This window comes from Clytia hemisphaerica, unplaced genomic scaffold (assembly GCF_902728285.1).
Source record: "Clytia hemisphaerica strain Z4C2 unplaced genomic scaffold, Clytia hemisphaerica genome assembly, whole genome shotgun sequence".
NCBI classification, from domain to species: Eukaryota; Metazoa; Cnidaria; class Hydrozoa; order Leptothecata; family Clytiidae; genus Clytia; species Clytia hemisphaerica.
In genome coordinates this window covers 412,916-429,395 of record NW_027104054.1, presented here as the reverse complement: position 1 = coordinate 429,395, position 16,480 = coordinate 412,916, and the positions used below count along the sequence as shown (strand labels likewise).

The 16,480-nt window shown below is 35.2% G+C and overlaps 2 protein-coding genes across 2 annotated transcripts; both read left to right on the top strand.

The window, feature by feature from the left end:
- Nucleotides 1-2,950: 2,950 nt before the first annotated feature.
- LOC136811977 (uncharacterized) lies at nucleotides 2,951-6,362 on the top strand. The gene is made up of 5 exons (XM_067068582.1): nucleotides 2,951-3,367; nucleotides 3,975-4,017; nucleotides 4,615-4,800; nucleotides 5,424-5,582; nucleotides 6,346-6,362. Exons 1-5 carry the CDS (start codon nucleotides 3,071-3,073, stop codon nucleotides 6,360-6,362), a joined length of 702 nt encoding a protein of 233 aa, XP_066924683.1. The 5' UTR covers nucleotides 2,951-3,070.
- A 120-nt stretch (nucleotides 6,363-6,482) lies between these two features.
- Nucleotides 6,483-13,764, top strand: LOC136811993 (uncharacterized). The gene is made up of 3 exons (XM_067068598.1): nucleotides 6,483-7,048; nucleotides 7,819-8,304; nucleotides 12,389-13,764. The coding sequence occupies exons 1-3, from the start codon at nucleotides 6,595-6,597 to the stop codon at nucleotides 13,534-13,536; spliced, it is 2,088 nt and encodes a 695-aa protein (XP_066924699.1). The 5' UTR covers nucleotides 6,483-6,594; the 3' UTR covers nucleotides 13,537-13,764.
- The last annotated feature ends 2,716 nt before the right edge of the window (nucleotides 13,765-16,480 follow it).

Sequence of the window (16,480 nt, the reverse complement as noted above, 5' to 3'; positions counted from 1 at the left end):
GATGCTCTCTTATTCGATTTCCAAGGGGAATAGGATTTTCATCGAATAAGGGAGCGTATCAAATAGTAGAGCGTCGTTTATGAGGGTTTCTTGTTGACGGGGACTTTCAATTATCGAATAATGGAGCATATCGAATAGTAGAGTGTCGAATTAGAGAGTGTCTGTATACAAAAAGAGGTCGAAACTACTATATTATTCAATTCGATTTCAATCAAAAATTACAGCCTTTTTGTCTCTGCTGCAGATTATTTGAGACAAAACTTTATTGCCCCCGCAAGGAGCGCAGCGACTGAGGAGGCACTCATAGCTTCACGCAATATATTGGACTGGAATCTCGATTTTTTGCGAATTGTTTTTGTTTTTGTGTTTGCGTCGTAATCGGCTTTCCGGCCAATTAAGTGTTCCGCAAAAATATGGCGGTAAATTATACAGCGGTAAATGTTATACATATTTTCATATTACGTTATATGCTATTACCATTATCGCGTATTACATTTTATTAGTTTCGATTTAGCATTGAAAAGCTGAAGCGAGTGTTATAAATGCAAATTATAGAAAAAGTATAGTGATTACATAACACGAATTACAATATTACTTGTTCAAATCAAAACAAACAAAATGGCAGACTGGTTATGATGATGAGCTGATTCGTTGACTGGAAAAAGTGTTTTGTATGTCAAATTTTGTTTCTTGTCTTTCAAACTGAATACTAAATACTGTAATTTAGTCAGAAGTTTATTTCAGCAATGATTTCAATTCTTTTTCTGGAATCTTTTAAAGAAGTTTGCTCAAGTTTTCAAATGTACATTTGATATTTTTGTTCAAACTGTAATTTATCTTTGTCTGTTATTATATTAATAACTAGCTTTATTGTTTATAGAGCTTCTTGAGCTTTAAAGACCATCATATGGTCGTAACTCGAGAAAGTCCTTCTTAACTTGGTAAAACAAGATACCGGCAAAGTACAAAAAAGTTGAATGTGCACGTGAGTAAAGTTGAATCCAAAAGTGGTTGAATGTCAATCAATATTTTTTTTTTGGTCTTCAAAATAGATTTATCTCACTTAGAGTGTTTTCACTGTTTGTGTGGTAGGTAAATCTATTTCAAAAGCCTGAAAAAAGTTTGTTTACATTCGTTTAACTTTGCATGCGCACGCTCCACTTTTTCATGCAGTTGTGATAGAGGCCGTCCATATAGTCCATTCATATAATAGTACGTACGCAAAGATTTTCCAAAAATTTGATACCCCCTCCCCCCTTGTACGCAGAGAACAATAGAAATGATGTCATTTAAACAATAGATGTACGCTTTTGCTAAACCCCCCTCTCCCCGTTCATTGCGTACGTACTGTATGTGTATGGATGGCCCCATAGCCTAAATAACTTACGCTCTGGGGGTTTGTTGAAATAGCACCAATTCTAGCTTTCCAAGTTAAGGTATTTAACGGTGGTTAGAGTAGGCACACAGACAGTCATACAGGAACACCATAAAGTGAGAGTATATAGCTAAAAACTCAAAAAGTCTAGTTTCCTGAAGGCCCGTCTCTTCATTTTCTGCGCTGCAATCATATCTTAATGGCTTCAATCCTTTCAGCTTGGAGAAAAGATTGCATCATGAAAAAGTACTATGCACTTGAAAAAAAATTAGGCACATTTCAACTTTTCGACTGTACGCCTGAATGGACCACAATGACATTCCTTTATTTTTCTTTTGACTGCAATCACAGCGTACGCAAGTGGAACCCGGGCCTTAACTAGGATTGGTCTATTTCAGATGGCGCAGAACTTTTTGATAAATTTTATACGCAGTATCATCTTATCATCTTACTATTGTTTATTAGGCAAAGTAGCAATAGAGAGTTGTTGAAATATATAGCAGCCAATGAAAAATAAACAAGCTATTTCTGATTGGTTACCTTGTTGATTTATTCACCGCACCGCTATATATTTTGCCTACAATCTAAGATGTCTGCAGCATTATCGGAAAAGGTCTATTTAGTGAATGATCATGATATATATTGTTGTAAGAAAAAACAAACAAACAAGGAGATGTGAAAGTCAGTAAGATAATGATACCATGATTTTCGAAATATGTTTTTGAGAAGCTTTTCCAGCTTTTTCCTTGAATTTCATTAAATTGTCAAGCTGCATGAATTCTTCAAGTATTTTGTTAATGGAATATGATTTTTTTTCAATCAATTAATAAATAATTAAATCAATCAATTATTCCTGATTATTTTCATTAAAAGCTTTATAACTGCATGACATGACCTTTCTGTGGGGGCATTTAGTGAAAGCTATGACTAGTTTATAGACTCGAATATGAAGAGTACAAGTATAGAGAGTACTATTGGGTGAAGAACACATAGTTTTAACGAAAATTAGCTGTTTTTTAGGCCAGTCCTAAATCCCCAGGATATCTATTCGACAAAACTGAAATTAATTTTTTTAAAGTGCATAGCTCTGGGATTGAAACGACTGAGAAAAGTTCAAGGGGGGGGGGTTTGTACTTTTACGGTGTGACGGGATTGGCCCTTTTTTAGTACGGTATTACGGGATTTGACGAAAAAAAAGACGGGAAAACGGTATTTTAAAATCAGGCGGTGACGGTATTTGGCCTTATTTTTTGTCATTGTGCCGGTATTTGAACCTGTACAAACGGGTGTGACGGTGTTATCATTTTTTTCAATTTTCGGGATTCCGGGATTCAACAAAAATTTTGACGAGAAAAAGGATACATTGCCCCCTTCAAGAGGTTACGATTTTTTCCCGTTAGGCATTATCTTTATCAAAAAGATTTTGTTTTAACAAAAAACAGTATGAATTTATATTTCAATAATAATTATTTAAAATACGTTTTTTAATTATTGAAATTAATAAAATTCTCAGCAAGTTCTCAAAGTCTCCTAAAAATATTTTTTTTTGAAAATATGAAAAAAGCTGCATAAGTATCATGGATAATTTTTGAATAGGATGAGTGTATCGTCAGAGTTTTGGTAACAAGTACAGATTCTCTAATTAAATAGAACGATACAATGCTGAAAATAAGTTGTCATAAAAAATACTGAAAGATGGCGCTATATCTTATTATGATATCGTGCTTACAAATCTACTTTGCTTTTTCTAAAACCGATCAATTCACCATAACAAGGCGTAATAAACAATTACGTGGATATAATTTAGTTTCGAAGTACAATGTAAACAAACCTATCGAATGTATTTTCGAATGTCAAAATTACCGAAAATGTCAATCAATCAATTATCATTCTGGTCAGCAAATTTGTCAATTGAATAAAATTGTCAGTCAGACATTAAGAGATGTCAGTTTAGCAGATGCTATTGGATGGCAATATTTTGAGAAGAAAGAGGTATGATGTTTTAAGTTTGTTGCCAAAGAAAGATTGATTGAAGAGGGAGTGGCCAGACCCGCTTCAACACAACCGTATTCCCTCAAACTAGTGCCGCCTCGCTCTTTCAATTTTCAAGATTGTACAATCGTGCTCAAAACTTGTGTCCGATGACCCTTTTTTCACCTCTCCCCCCAAAATCAATGCTGGAGTGAAATTTTTGCACGTTCATAAGACTCACCATCAACATTGATATTGGCAAATTGAGGAAGGGCGGGTGGACAAACAGTTCTGTCCAGGATTGTAGATACGGCGCCCATTGGAGAGCGGCGGTTCACGAGGAGGGGGTTGCCATATAAAGGAAATGCATGTTAGGTTCGATATGTGATATACCAGTAGGTTAACTTATCTACATTCTTGAATTCTGGTGTTTGGGCCAATAAAAAAAGAAAGAACACAAAACTTCCAATTTAATTCATCTTACCGTACCCTCAATCTTTATTGAACAGTTTGAAAGTCGTTCAGGAAATTTCCACTGGTTTCAGATTATTATAGTCTGGTAGGGTTAGCTCATAAAAGGCCCCAGCGATCAATGATTTTGACAAATGATCCAAATTTTATGTTTTAGGATGTTGAAGTTTCAAAAGAACGTTATTTCTACATTACTGAAGGTACTTTTACGCGCATAAACTATCTTTAATACTATAAGAAGACAGAATTTTAGTCAAATTTTTCATGCATTCATGTACTGAAAGGCTTTGATTTTAAAAAAGCATCTGAAGGTTGAATAATAAAAAACATACGAGTAGAAACTTTAAGTCGAATCGTGGAAATGGGCTCTTCCAGAAAATGTCCGTACATGGGTGGAGGATATAGTGTCTGGGGGAGTGAAAAATCTACAAAATTTGCCCTTTCCGGGGGTTAAACTTTCTCTGTTTGGGGTTAATTTTGCTATCGATTTGAGGGTTATTTTGAATGTCCAGGGGGTCAACTGATGCTTGTCCAAGGGTCAGACCTGCTGTCCGGGGGTCAAAATTCACATTGTCCGGGGAGGGGGTAAATTTCTAGAAAATGCTATATCCTTCACCCCTCCCAATATTCAAATTTTTTCTGAAACAGCCCAATGCCAGAAAAGGTCTGAACAAGCCATAAACTTTACAGTTCCTCTATATCGGCCATTCTTTTTTAAAAGCTTGATTTTCGAATGCTTTATTTGAAAGATTTCCTTGAAATTAACACAAACCTAACAATAAAATTTTCCACTGCAGAAACCAAACCAGAACGGAATAAATTGCTCAACATCATCCCATCAGCTTTTTCACATTGGACATTATCAATAGACATTACACCACGTGCTTTCCCTCAAGATGGCCCTCGAAGCATTCTTCATATGATCTCAAGAAATGAATCTTCGGACGACGTCATTACAATACTATCCATCCTCCAAGATGGAGGTACGAGTTGTACAGGGGGGTCTCCATAACTCGACACTCACGGAGAACACTAAGTTGTTTGATTTAAGGAAATTTAGAGTTATGGAATAAGGGTTTATAAGACATTTGTTTACTGAAGGGACCATGAAACTTGTTAAGCTAAGGATACATTGCCTTTCTGCTATTGCTCAGCAATAAAGGGACAAATGAAGGATCAAAGGTAGGTGGAACGTCCAGGGAGAAAAAGTGGTGTTCTCGTTCCTTCAGGTCGAAAGAGAGGCCTTTGGGTAACCTTATGAACCTTTTAGCGACAAAGCCATATTTTGCTAGTTTTATTTTTACTTTTCTTGACTTTTTTCGACGTTACCTTACCTGTTCATAGATCTAAGCAACAGTAAAAAGTCTGCATCGTGCATTGTTATTATAAAGATTAGTTAACCGTTAGGAAAAAGTGGATAAAGTGAAAATATTTTCCTGATGAATGCTACAGACATTTCTCTCCTTTCTTTTTGAAGCGGTCACCAACAGTGTGTTTGAAACACGTTGACCTAGTTATTATCTTTTCATGCGTAAACCGAAAATTATGAATGTAATATTTTGATGTGTTCGAGTTATTACTGAGCAAAATACTTTCTATATTTCAGACAAGTTGTTCTTGACTTATCCATTGAATGACCAACGTAACTGGACATGGACTTTCAACGATCGATTACAAATTGGTAGAACGATAAATCTTAGAGTCGAACAACAACAAGAAGTAGGAAACTGGACTACTTTGAAATTCAGGATATTCATTAACGGAGGTAAGTGAAAAACCCGAGGGCGGGCACTCATATGGTCCAACCCACAGCACGCCACCTTTAAGAATAGAGTTTTTGTGACCCTTGAAATGCACTGTGAGGGTGAACTTTTGATAGAGTGCACTACGCCGCCTTTAAGAATAGAGTTTTTGAGACCCTCGAAATGAACTGTAAGGGTGAACTTTTGATAGAGTTAACTACAAGGGTTTTCTTTTAGCTGGAAACACTGTAAGGGTGTGGGACTGCTGAATTGCAAGTCTGACAGTGTAAATCTGATGTATCTTCAAAGTTTTGACTCACTGTAGCACTCAATTTGATTTGTTTTGCACATTGCGTTGAAATCTCAGGCTCATTTTAAGGTGGTTCCAGCAAAAAAGAAAGATATGAAACTTATGTAAGGGCGTCAGAAACGTTTGGTAAAATGCTTTGTAAGGGTACCTTTTCACTGCTCAAGGGTTGCACTGTAAGGGTCCGATGTTGAAAGCCATTTTTTGGCATCACATACTGTCGTTTAGAATTCGAGTGCAAGAAACTGTCAATAGTGCAATTAACGATTAATTGCACTCCTATAAACCAATCAGATTTGAGTAATTTTGCACGATTAACGATTATGATTGTATCCCCGTATTTGAAGAAAGCTTTCTCTAAAAATTCTCACGATCTTTATGACATCCCTTCGATATCGAGACTCCTACAGAGTCTTTGTTAAAGGTTTTAAGTCCATTTATTTTTGAGTATTTTTTACGTATTTTCTCTATTTATACAGCATTGTCCTATCAATAGGAAGAATCGGTCGAAATTTTTGTCAATTTGCTCCATTCCGTTCGAAAAAAGGCTATTTCCGCTCCCCGCCGACCGTAAAGTCCCTGCGGTAAAAAAGTTCTTCTACCTCATTTTAGATATGTTGTTCAAGAGCCATGAAGACAAAAGAAAATTCAGATATCGTAATGTTGAATGCTATCTTGGTAGTCCATATCACAAGCCAGCGCCTGTCTTTATCAAAAACCTTCGCTATATGAATTGGAGAACTATGGAAACTTTATCAATATCACCCAACCCTTATGGAACATATCCTTATCAATGGCCAACAAACAAAGGCAGAATCACATTCATACTCAAACGATTAACACCCGAGTTTTTCAAGGAAGATCGAACCATCTTAAAAATTGAAAATTCAGATTTCCAAAATATTTTGGAAATTCAGATGGTTGCAGGATCACATCGAGTTAGAGTTTCTCAAGGACATCTAGCTATACATCAGACACCACATTTGAAAAAGTTTAAACTTCACCAGATAAATATTTCTCTCATAGCCATTGGGGAAGGCAGTTTGAAAATGCTTTTTTATTTTGATGGCGATTATCAAGGGGAAATTAACAATATTCAAACAAGTGTTCAAGATGTAGGTATATTAATGGGTGGTCAGTTGGCAGCGGAAAATATCATTTTCCAAGATTTGCAAATCTATGGTGAGTGTATAGTTCAGTTCAATGAAACAGAGGCCCGAATGGCTAGAAGCGAATCATTAACCTTTCTCCACAGTCAAGAAAAAGTGAAGTCTTTGAAATGTCCGGCATATTTTTGATGACAGATTGAATCTAGTGATTTTTTTTGTTTTCAAGTGGTACATTTTTGAAAATCTAGCGGTAAATTTTACTTTCTATCCGTCATTTGTGTGAAATCCATGCAGACCGCGCTAAGCCGCGCAACTTAGGTAGGATTTAATGGCTTTAATTTCTAGCTAATAGATTTACTTCTAGCCCTACAGGCTTCTACTTCATTGGTTCAGTCGCCGCCACAGTTAGTTCTATGGCATGAGATGCTGGTAATTCGACCAGCTAGGATACAGTACGACGAGTCTCAATAAGGACGAAATTTATCCACCTGATCTTGGATAGTAATTCTATGAATTCCTTAACATGTTTATGCGAAGATGAGTAAAACGGGAATTCTCAGTTAGCGCTACAGCTTTTAGGTGCGAGGAGCCAGCTTTGGATAGTAATTCTATAAATTCCTTAACATGTTTATGTGAAGATGAGGAAAACGGGAATTCTCAGTTAGCGCTACGGTTTTTAGGTGCGAGGAGCGAGGGGTTGTTGGTAGGATGATATCAATTCTGAATAAGGGAATAAGAATTGGGTAATTTAGGATAGTGTACTACCTAGATTAAATTTTGCCAATTGCCATTAATCCGAATATGCAAATTTAAAAAAAACATTTTGTCTGTATTATTTGTTAGCATCGGAAAAGATCCAAGTCGGACTAGAAGAAGAAATTATCGGGGAAATTCCCTTCCAATGGCCACCACGTGATGGATATCTCTCGTTTAAATTCATGCAGTTTAATCAAGATTGGACCAATCAGACTTCAAGATCACTCTTAACCATCAAACATCCAACCAATATCCACATACCAGAGCAGCTCATAGCTCGTTTGACTCCTTCCTCTGACAAAACAGCTATACTGAGTATACTGGAATTTCTCAAAACATTGAAAGAAGGTACTGAAGTACTACCAACAAATTCACCAATACCTAAGGATGATGATTTTCACAGAGTCAATATAACATATCAATCAAATCTTGATGGAAAGATCACCATTGAAGTACTTCTTAATGGTCACTCCCCTACAACTTTCACCAAATCTGATATGTATCGATATTATGGTTTGAATATTTTTACTGGAGATGCCACAGGTTTCACTATCAAAGACCTACAGTATCACAGTAAGCCTACTTTAAATTGTTTAAGGGCTCTGACCATAGTCAAAAATTTGAGCATAAAAGTTATGTTTCAGGTTCCTTTACACTTTTAACAAAAAATTGTCTTTACAACATTTTGCTTTACGCATGATCGAATCCCATAAAAGTAATTAAGAATTTAATTGCAAAAATGACGTCATGAACTTTAAAAAGACGTTGATAATATGTTGCATCACCCTCTTTTATAAAAAGTGCTATAAGTTTTAATGGGTAATTAACCTTTTTGTTTCGAAATTTTTTCAAACGGAATTGAACTGTTTTAAATTTTTCAGAACATTTTTCTAAATTGATGCATCAAAAGTAATAGCTGTTTTTCTATAGAACAATTGGGATGAAAATAGGTAAATCAACATGAAAGGGGTTGCGGAACGAGCGTTCCGTTTTCGCAAAGCGAAGTTTTGTGACTCAGGAAATTCAGCGCTCGCTGCGCTCGCTGCTAAAAGCGATAAAAACATACTTTTGATTGCCTGGCTAAGGTTATTGACAAATCTTCCAAAAATGTAAAAATACTTTCGATTTACATAAGAAAAGGAATGAGAAAATTGCCAAAGATTACCTAACGGATTCGATCCACACCAAAAACGTGTAGTTTGTAAAACGCAAGAATTCCTTCACAACTCGAAGACGCAGAAAGTAAAAATTCTAATGCACTAATTTTTTTTAAAAGCATACGATAAATTTCGGCTGAAGCTTACTATGCCTAAAGCTCAATTTTGAGCCTCGAGTTATGCTTAACGCTATGCTAGGTAAGAAATTTATGAAAATTATGGTTCTAAAAATTTCTTTGGCTCAGCCTCAATGTATGCTTAGTATATGCTTAATTTTTCTGGAAATTTGAGCTTCAGTATGCTTATAAACGTTATGCTTATAAAAAAATGAGTGTACTAAGGTATCGAGCACTTCACTAAAAAGCGGGATTTTTATCTCGTACCGTGGGTGATGTTTAGTATAGGTTAATAGAAATAGGGTAGCTTTTCTTCAAATCAATTTTGCAAAAAGAAGTCCTCAAATTCGACAACGTAACAAATTGGACCATTTAAAAAATACGTTATACCCAATGAAGTATAAGCCTAATTCTATCCCTCCGGGCTTATACTTCATTAGTTATACCCCTTATGTTAAGCTTGACAGAGTTTTAAACGGCTAGGTCTTAGCAATGGGCATGAGATGTATTGAATTATTCTTGATATCAAAATTTTCTGTTATTATATTGTTTACATTTTTTAATAGAATATTATCTAGTATAATAAATTTAAAAACTACAAATTTCTTTTTTTACTGTGCATAATAAATATAATAAAAATATATAATAATAATATATAATAAAAGATAAAAATCAACAATCTACCTTTACTGGTCGGAATTTTTCACTCGAGAGTAGTTGTATAAAACACAACTCATTTACTAAATATCGATATCATAGATATCCACACAAAATAGGTCCCTCACAATTCCTGTTGAAAAGTTGAAAGTTTGTAGATGAATCTAATTCAGGACACAAGAAATTTAGGTTGCTGGGCTTAAGTCTGAGCCCTGAAAGAATTTGCAATGTTTAAACTATTTATCAATCCAGAACCAATTAAGACAATCATGGATTGTGAGGAAAGAACTTGACAACTTTAAAATCTAGTATCAAACAAACGAATTAGTTGTGTTCGAACGTTGCCCACAAACTACTAATCAGAACAGATCAGAAAGCCAAAGCAATAAATCTATTGCAGAGCGAGTATGAGAAATAATCTTAACGAATGAATAAACCAGCTGGAAGTTTAGCTCTTCTAAGTGATTACACATGCACTTTCTTGCTTAAACAACAAAGCCCATCCCCCGCCCACTCATCCTCAACTAAAAAGTTCAAAATTGGAGCTAAAGGAGATAAACATTTAGAAGTCAATATTTCCAAGTTCTTATAAATTTATTTATTTCTAAACTTGCCAATAGCGAAGCAATGATGCGCCGTTGATTTGATTGTCCGGATAAAATTTCGTTAATGGGATAAACTTTCGCGAGGATTTAATTTCACGATTGGGCCTACCCGCGAAATTTAAAAATTTTGCAGGGACTTACTTTCGCGGGTGGCAATATTTTCACGATTTTGTGACTTAACTGTCAAATCGTGCATTTTTGTTGTTGAAATACACATTATTAGCACTTCTTTGATGCCAGTAAACATTCAAAAAGTATTTGTTTGACAAGTTTTGAGTTTTGTTTAGAAATATTTCGCGGATGAGGCCTTTCCAAATTTCCATTGAGACTTAATTTCGCGGATGACACCCAAATCCACGAAATCAGCAAAATTTAATCCCCGCAAAAGTCTATTCCATTAAGCCACGGGTTTTTAGCTAAGCATTATTTTTTCTGCTGGGATAATACTTAGAGAAGAGTAGGATAAACCAAATAAAATGGTTCAATAGTGTGTATGTAATAAATATTGTTATATTTGGAAAAAACCTGTTTCGCGTTTGAAAAATGTTCAAAAGGAACGGTCGCCCCAGCCAATGAAATTACGACAAAGTCCAAAAAATATTATTTTCAGTTATAACACTGTGAAAATTTCTCCGATCTTGTTCAAATTTACGCAGGAATTGTAATTTAGTATCCTTTACTGAATTCTCATAGTCATATGTTTGTAAAAAATATGTGTCGGGTTTGAAAAATCAAAAGGAACGGTCGCTAGCCGCGACGAAATTACGACAAAATAGTCCAAAAACGATCATTTTCAGCCATAATTACTGTGAAAGTTTCTCCAATCTTGTTTAAATTTACACAGGAATTGTGTTTTAGTATCCTTTACTGAATTCTCATAGTGATATGTTTGTAAAAAATCTGTGTCGGGTTTGAAAAATCAAAAGGAATGGTCGCCAGCCGCGACGAAATTACGACAAAGTCCAAAACGATCATTTTCAGCCATAATATTGTGAAAATTTCTCCGATCTTGTTCAAATTTACACAGGAATTGTGTTTTAGTATCCTTTACTGAATTCTCATAGTGATATGTTTGTAAAAAATGTGTCGGGTTTGAAAAATCAAAAGGAATGGTCGCCAAAAATGATTATTTTCAGCCATAACACTGTCTGACTGTGAAAATTTCTCCAATCTTGTTAAAATTTACACAGGAACTGTGTTTCAGTATCCTATATTGAATTCTCATAGTGATATGTTTGTAAAAAATCTGTGTCGGGTTTGAAAAGTGAAAAGGAACGGTCGCCAGCCGATGATGAATACGACAATAACAAAGTCCAAAACAGGATCAATTTCAGCCATGCATAACACCACAAAAAATACTGTGTATCAATGTCTGTGTTTGAAAGTTTCATTGTCAAGTTTGAAAATCCAAAAGGGACAACCACCAATTATATCATCATGAAAAATGACCAAAAGTCCAAAATAGATCATTTTTACAGCATAAAATCATGAGAAAATAACTACTACTACTACGATTTGGTTGATACTTTCAGCTTTTGGCTATCGTTTAGTAGCAAAAGAGATCTTTTTGGCTTTCGTTTAGCAAAGGAGATATTTCACGTGGTAACCTGATTGACTTTTTGATTTTTCAAGCATATACAACAAAATTCCCACATCTCGCATGCGCAGATCTAGAGAAAGGATGCTCCACTCGCTTCGCGCGCTTCGCGCGCTCAACGCTCGTTCCGCAAAAAAAACATTTTTCAAGATTTTGAGACAAGTAAACTTTTAGAAAAATTTTCCGAAAATACATTTTTAGTCTACCATCTACCACAAAAGTTTTTCAACAGCTCCATAAAAAACGCAGACAATTCTTTCCAATTCTTATTCGACACTTTGCAGTCAAAACATTGTACACTCTCTGGTCATTAAAATGTTATATTAAGTGAAGACATTGCAGTGTTGAATCGAACAATTAAGTTACGTCACGTGCCATCTTTTGTTTTGATGATTAGTTGAAATGACTGCAATCTTTATGCAAGCTCAGCATATTTGAAGCAGCGATTCAGACCTCGGAAAACATAATATTAATCTGGCTTTAAGCATCCTTGATCTCAAAATCCCTGAACTTGTATTTATTTAGGTCAAAGGATAATCAATCCATCGGAGAAGCAATTGCTTGGATATCTACCATTCAAATGGCCACCCAAACATGGTTTCATCAGATTCAATGTGAAGAGAATCAAAAACCATGTAATGTATCTTGGCAATCAATCTGAGATTCTAACTATCGGTGGTTACAGTGGAGGCGAAAGAAACCGATTCGTCAAATACCTGGTTTTCGCTTTAAATCAATGGACACATCAATTAGACCTTATTATGTGGAATGAAAATGGAAAAAAGATGATTCTGAACACGATGGCTAATGCTGACTCATCAAACTCTGGACAAGGACATGCAAAAGGTCATGCATCATTTGTCGATGGATCAATTGGTCATGGATCAGGAGGTCATGAAATCGAAAGGAATCGGAGAGATATTACCAGAACATTGATGGATGATGAAGACTTTATTGGTGATTCTAAAGCCACAGGCCAAGGAAGTTGGAGTCAGGATAAAGGTATCTCCGAAGGTTTACTGGATGATTATATGGATAGTGAAATTCAAGATGCTGTGGAAGGCGATTACGAAGAAATGGGATCAAACCATGATGACATTGAAGATACTGATGAACATAGGAAAGCCGTCACAAAATCAGATTTCGGTTTTGAAAACCAGGATCAATCAAGCAATGCTGTTAACATCTTCTATGATAAACAAGAAGTTAACAATAATTTGGACGAAGAAAGTGACACATCTGAGACGCAATCGACTAACAATAATTTTTCACACCAACACGACCATCAACAAAGAAGACAACGCCGGATGGCAACGGGGCTCCAGGGCTCAGACGGTTCTGAAACCAGCACGGAAAAATCTACAGAGCTGCATGGATCAGAAACGAGCTCCATCAGCTCTACAATGCCGTCTGACACCAACAATGATGATGAATGTCAACCATCCATTAAACGTTGTATCGAAACAAAATACTTCAAAAGTGTGGAGATTCGATTCAACAATATTGCCGTTAATGGATCAACAAAATATGAAGTCTATTTCAATAATCAGGAAATCTTCAAAGGATCGCTTCGTCGTTTTGGTGAACGTCAGAACGATACTCAGATTTATTCAGCATTCGAATCACCTGCTACTATTACTGTCATTGAGGACCTGATTTATTCTGGAGAATAAAAAATGGATAAAAACAGTATGTATAAAGAGGGTACAAAATACCGGAATACCGGAAATGTTTTCTTGAAATACCGTACCGGCTAAAGATTTCTCTAATACAGGTCAAAATGAATGAGCACCAGAAATTCGGCCTTTCAATACCGGAATATCGTTCATTTTTTTCGTCAAATACCGGATTCTTGGAAGCCGTCTTTATAAAGGAAAATATATAATAATATTTTATGTTCACTGGAAGGTTGAATTTTTGCAAATTTTTATTTTTCGATGACGTCATTTTGCCTTATTTCCCTATATCTCCTGATATATTCATTTTCAGGTATAGGTTGTGACCTTTTCCTTTATCAGTTTTTCATGCTCTTTTGAATGGAACAAAAATTTTTCAATTTTGATCTTCTACATTCAAGGAACAATATTCAATCATTAAATCCCTTTGCACAAGCTGCTGCACACGGGAAGCTTTTTCGCGACATACCTTATTGGTATATAATTTCGCGTGTTACAAATTTTCGCAGGTACTTAATTTCGCGAGTTTTTTGGTCAATTTTCGCGAAATTTAATACTGTTTAAATTTTTCAAAATTACAAAATCGCGAAATTAAATACACGCAAAAAATTTTTTCTTAGTATTCTGTTAGTATTTTTACATAAAAAACGTTGTGTTTCAAACAAAATCACTCTTTTTCTTGCTTTATATTCCCACTTTCTGAAAATACCTAGTTTAGTGAATCGCGAAATTTAATACACGCGAAAATTTTCCAGAAGTCGGCAATCGCGAAATTTAATACACACGAAACACGTTTTTTCGAAAAAATTTCGCGATTCGCGAAAATTTGTAACACGCGAAAATATATACCAATAAGGTAGTGTTGATTTGAATGATATTTAGAAAAAATATTTAATACAACATTGTATTTAAGAGCACTATAAAAATATATCACCGCAATTAGTATTCGATGCAGTGGCGTTGTGGCAGGGGGGCCGCCCCCTCCAGCGGAGCTATTTTGAAGGGGCGCCGAAGAGCGCCCCAATCTTAAAAATCATACTCTATGCGCCTTTAATTGCGCCCCAAGACCATTTTTACTAAGATAATTTTAATTTTTTTTCGCTCGCTTCGCTCGCAATAAAGTTAATTAGTAACTTCTTTACAATCTAGCTAAATTACAAGTTCTTTTGTGTACAATACTACAATATAGCATTATTAAATGCAACGGTTTCAATTCACAACGCCACTGACTCGAAGCACAATTTTTACGAATGGTTATGTCGGCAATATGGTAAAAAAAATCGAAATCAAAACCACCGAATTGAATTGTCTTTAACCTTTCAGAACATGAAGCATTTATAAAGGGACCTATTCTTGTTTTGTCGGTTGCAGAATATGCTAAAGTGCGACCTCCGTCTCCCCCAATTGCGAAAATTGGCTAAAAATGGCTCTGGCGAGTGAATTACCAAAATTTTTATCCCTGTTCCAAAACTCATTGTCAAAACTCAAGTCTCTGTAGTTTGTAAACCTCCACTGGATTTCTGAGCTTTAAGCAATAAAACCTAAAACATATGACATGGATTTATGAGTGAAACCGTGTTGTTTTCTCCCTTTTGGCATTTATTTAATCCCCACTGAATACTGAATATGGAATATTCTCCCAGGCCACTCCACTGAGGGTGTGTTTTTTACACCCCTGTCTCAGTGACACAGTGAAGTTTTGAATTCCACCGGGTTTGAGAACTCAAAAACTAACTGGGGTAAGAAAAAACTCAATTTTAAACATAAAAGAAGGTTTTACTAGAATTCCTCTACTATGATTATTGACCGATGGGTAAGTCCATAAAGTTCACAGTCTTGATCGGGGTAAGGGATTTCAATTAATTTTGACCAGGTTTACTCATTATCCTACCCCGGCTTAATATTAGACCATTGTCAGTGTGTTTTTTTAATATCCCAGATGTGTTATTTATCAGTAAGCTTCTCTCAAAATTTGACAGTGATAAAACTAACAAAGTTTTATTTTAGTTCGAAAACAAATCTGAGAAAAACAAACAAGTGTGAGGATACTGACCTTAAATCTAAATATTATCATAACAAATGAAAGCCCTGATGATTAGGAACTCTCTAGAACTAAAGCGGGGAAACATACAAAATACACGCTTTTTTAATAAGAATACACTTTATGAGAATGTCCATGATGAAAATGGCCAAAAAATAAAGAATAATGCTAAGAATATCACCATCATGGAATTTTGCTACTCAAGCTAAGAATGCCATTTTTAGAGCATGTTCAATTATAAATTGTCAATTACCCCCAAGTAAGGCTCACTCTTTTCACAAAAATGCCATTTTATGCTTGATACGTATGTACTAAATGTTAAATATAGTCTGAATTAGAATCCTAACCTAAGAATGCTGTAGGAATATTTTAGGATGATTTTCCCAAAAAAGTTAAGAATATCCATGATGAAATGGAATTACACCATTCTTATAAAAAAGCGTGTAATAGATACGTACAAGGATGTTTTTGTGATTTGTAGGAACAGAATTTGTTGTTGGTTTTAACTTCAATTTTTCTTCCTTATTCGAAATTCTTAATCGTCAGCCTTTCCAGGAGGTTGAAGATTGTTGTTGGATATGTCCTTAAAACCTTTGTTCTAATACAGCTATATTTCTAAAAAAACTGTGTAGTTAGTTCCTGTGATGATATAAAAAAACTCTAAAATATTGGCGAGGAGATGTTTGCCTTTATGTCATAACCTATTACATTCTTCTTTACAAGAACAAGTAAAACTTTAGCTGAGGCTCTGTGGCCCGTGGTCATTTTCTGACACTTTGAGCCTTAAATTGTTCCTGATTTTTCTCTTAACCTGCTTATAATTTAGTTATTCCTTCAGAGGTTCTTATAAACAGCGTTAACGAGCCTCATTGTTCTTATAAACCTTTCTAACAAAAATAT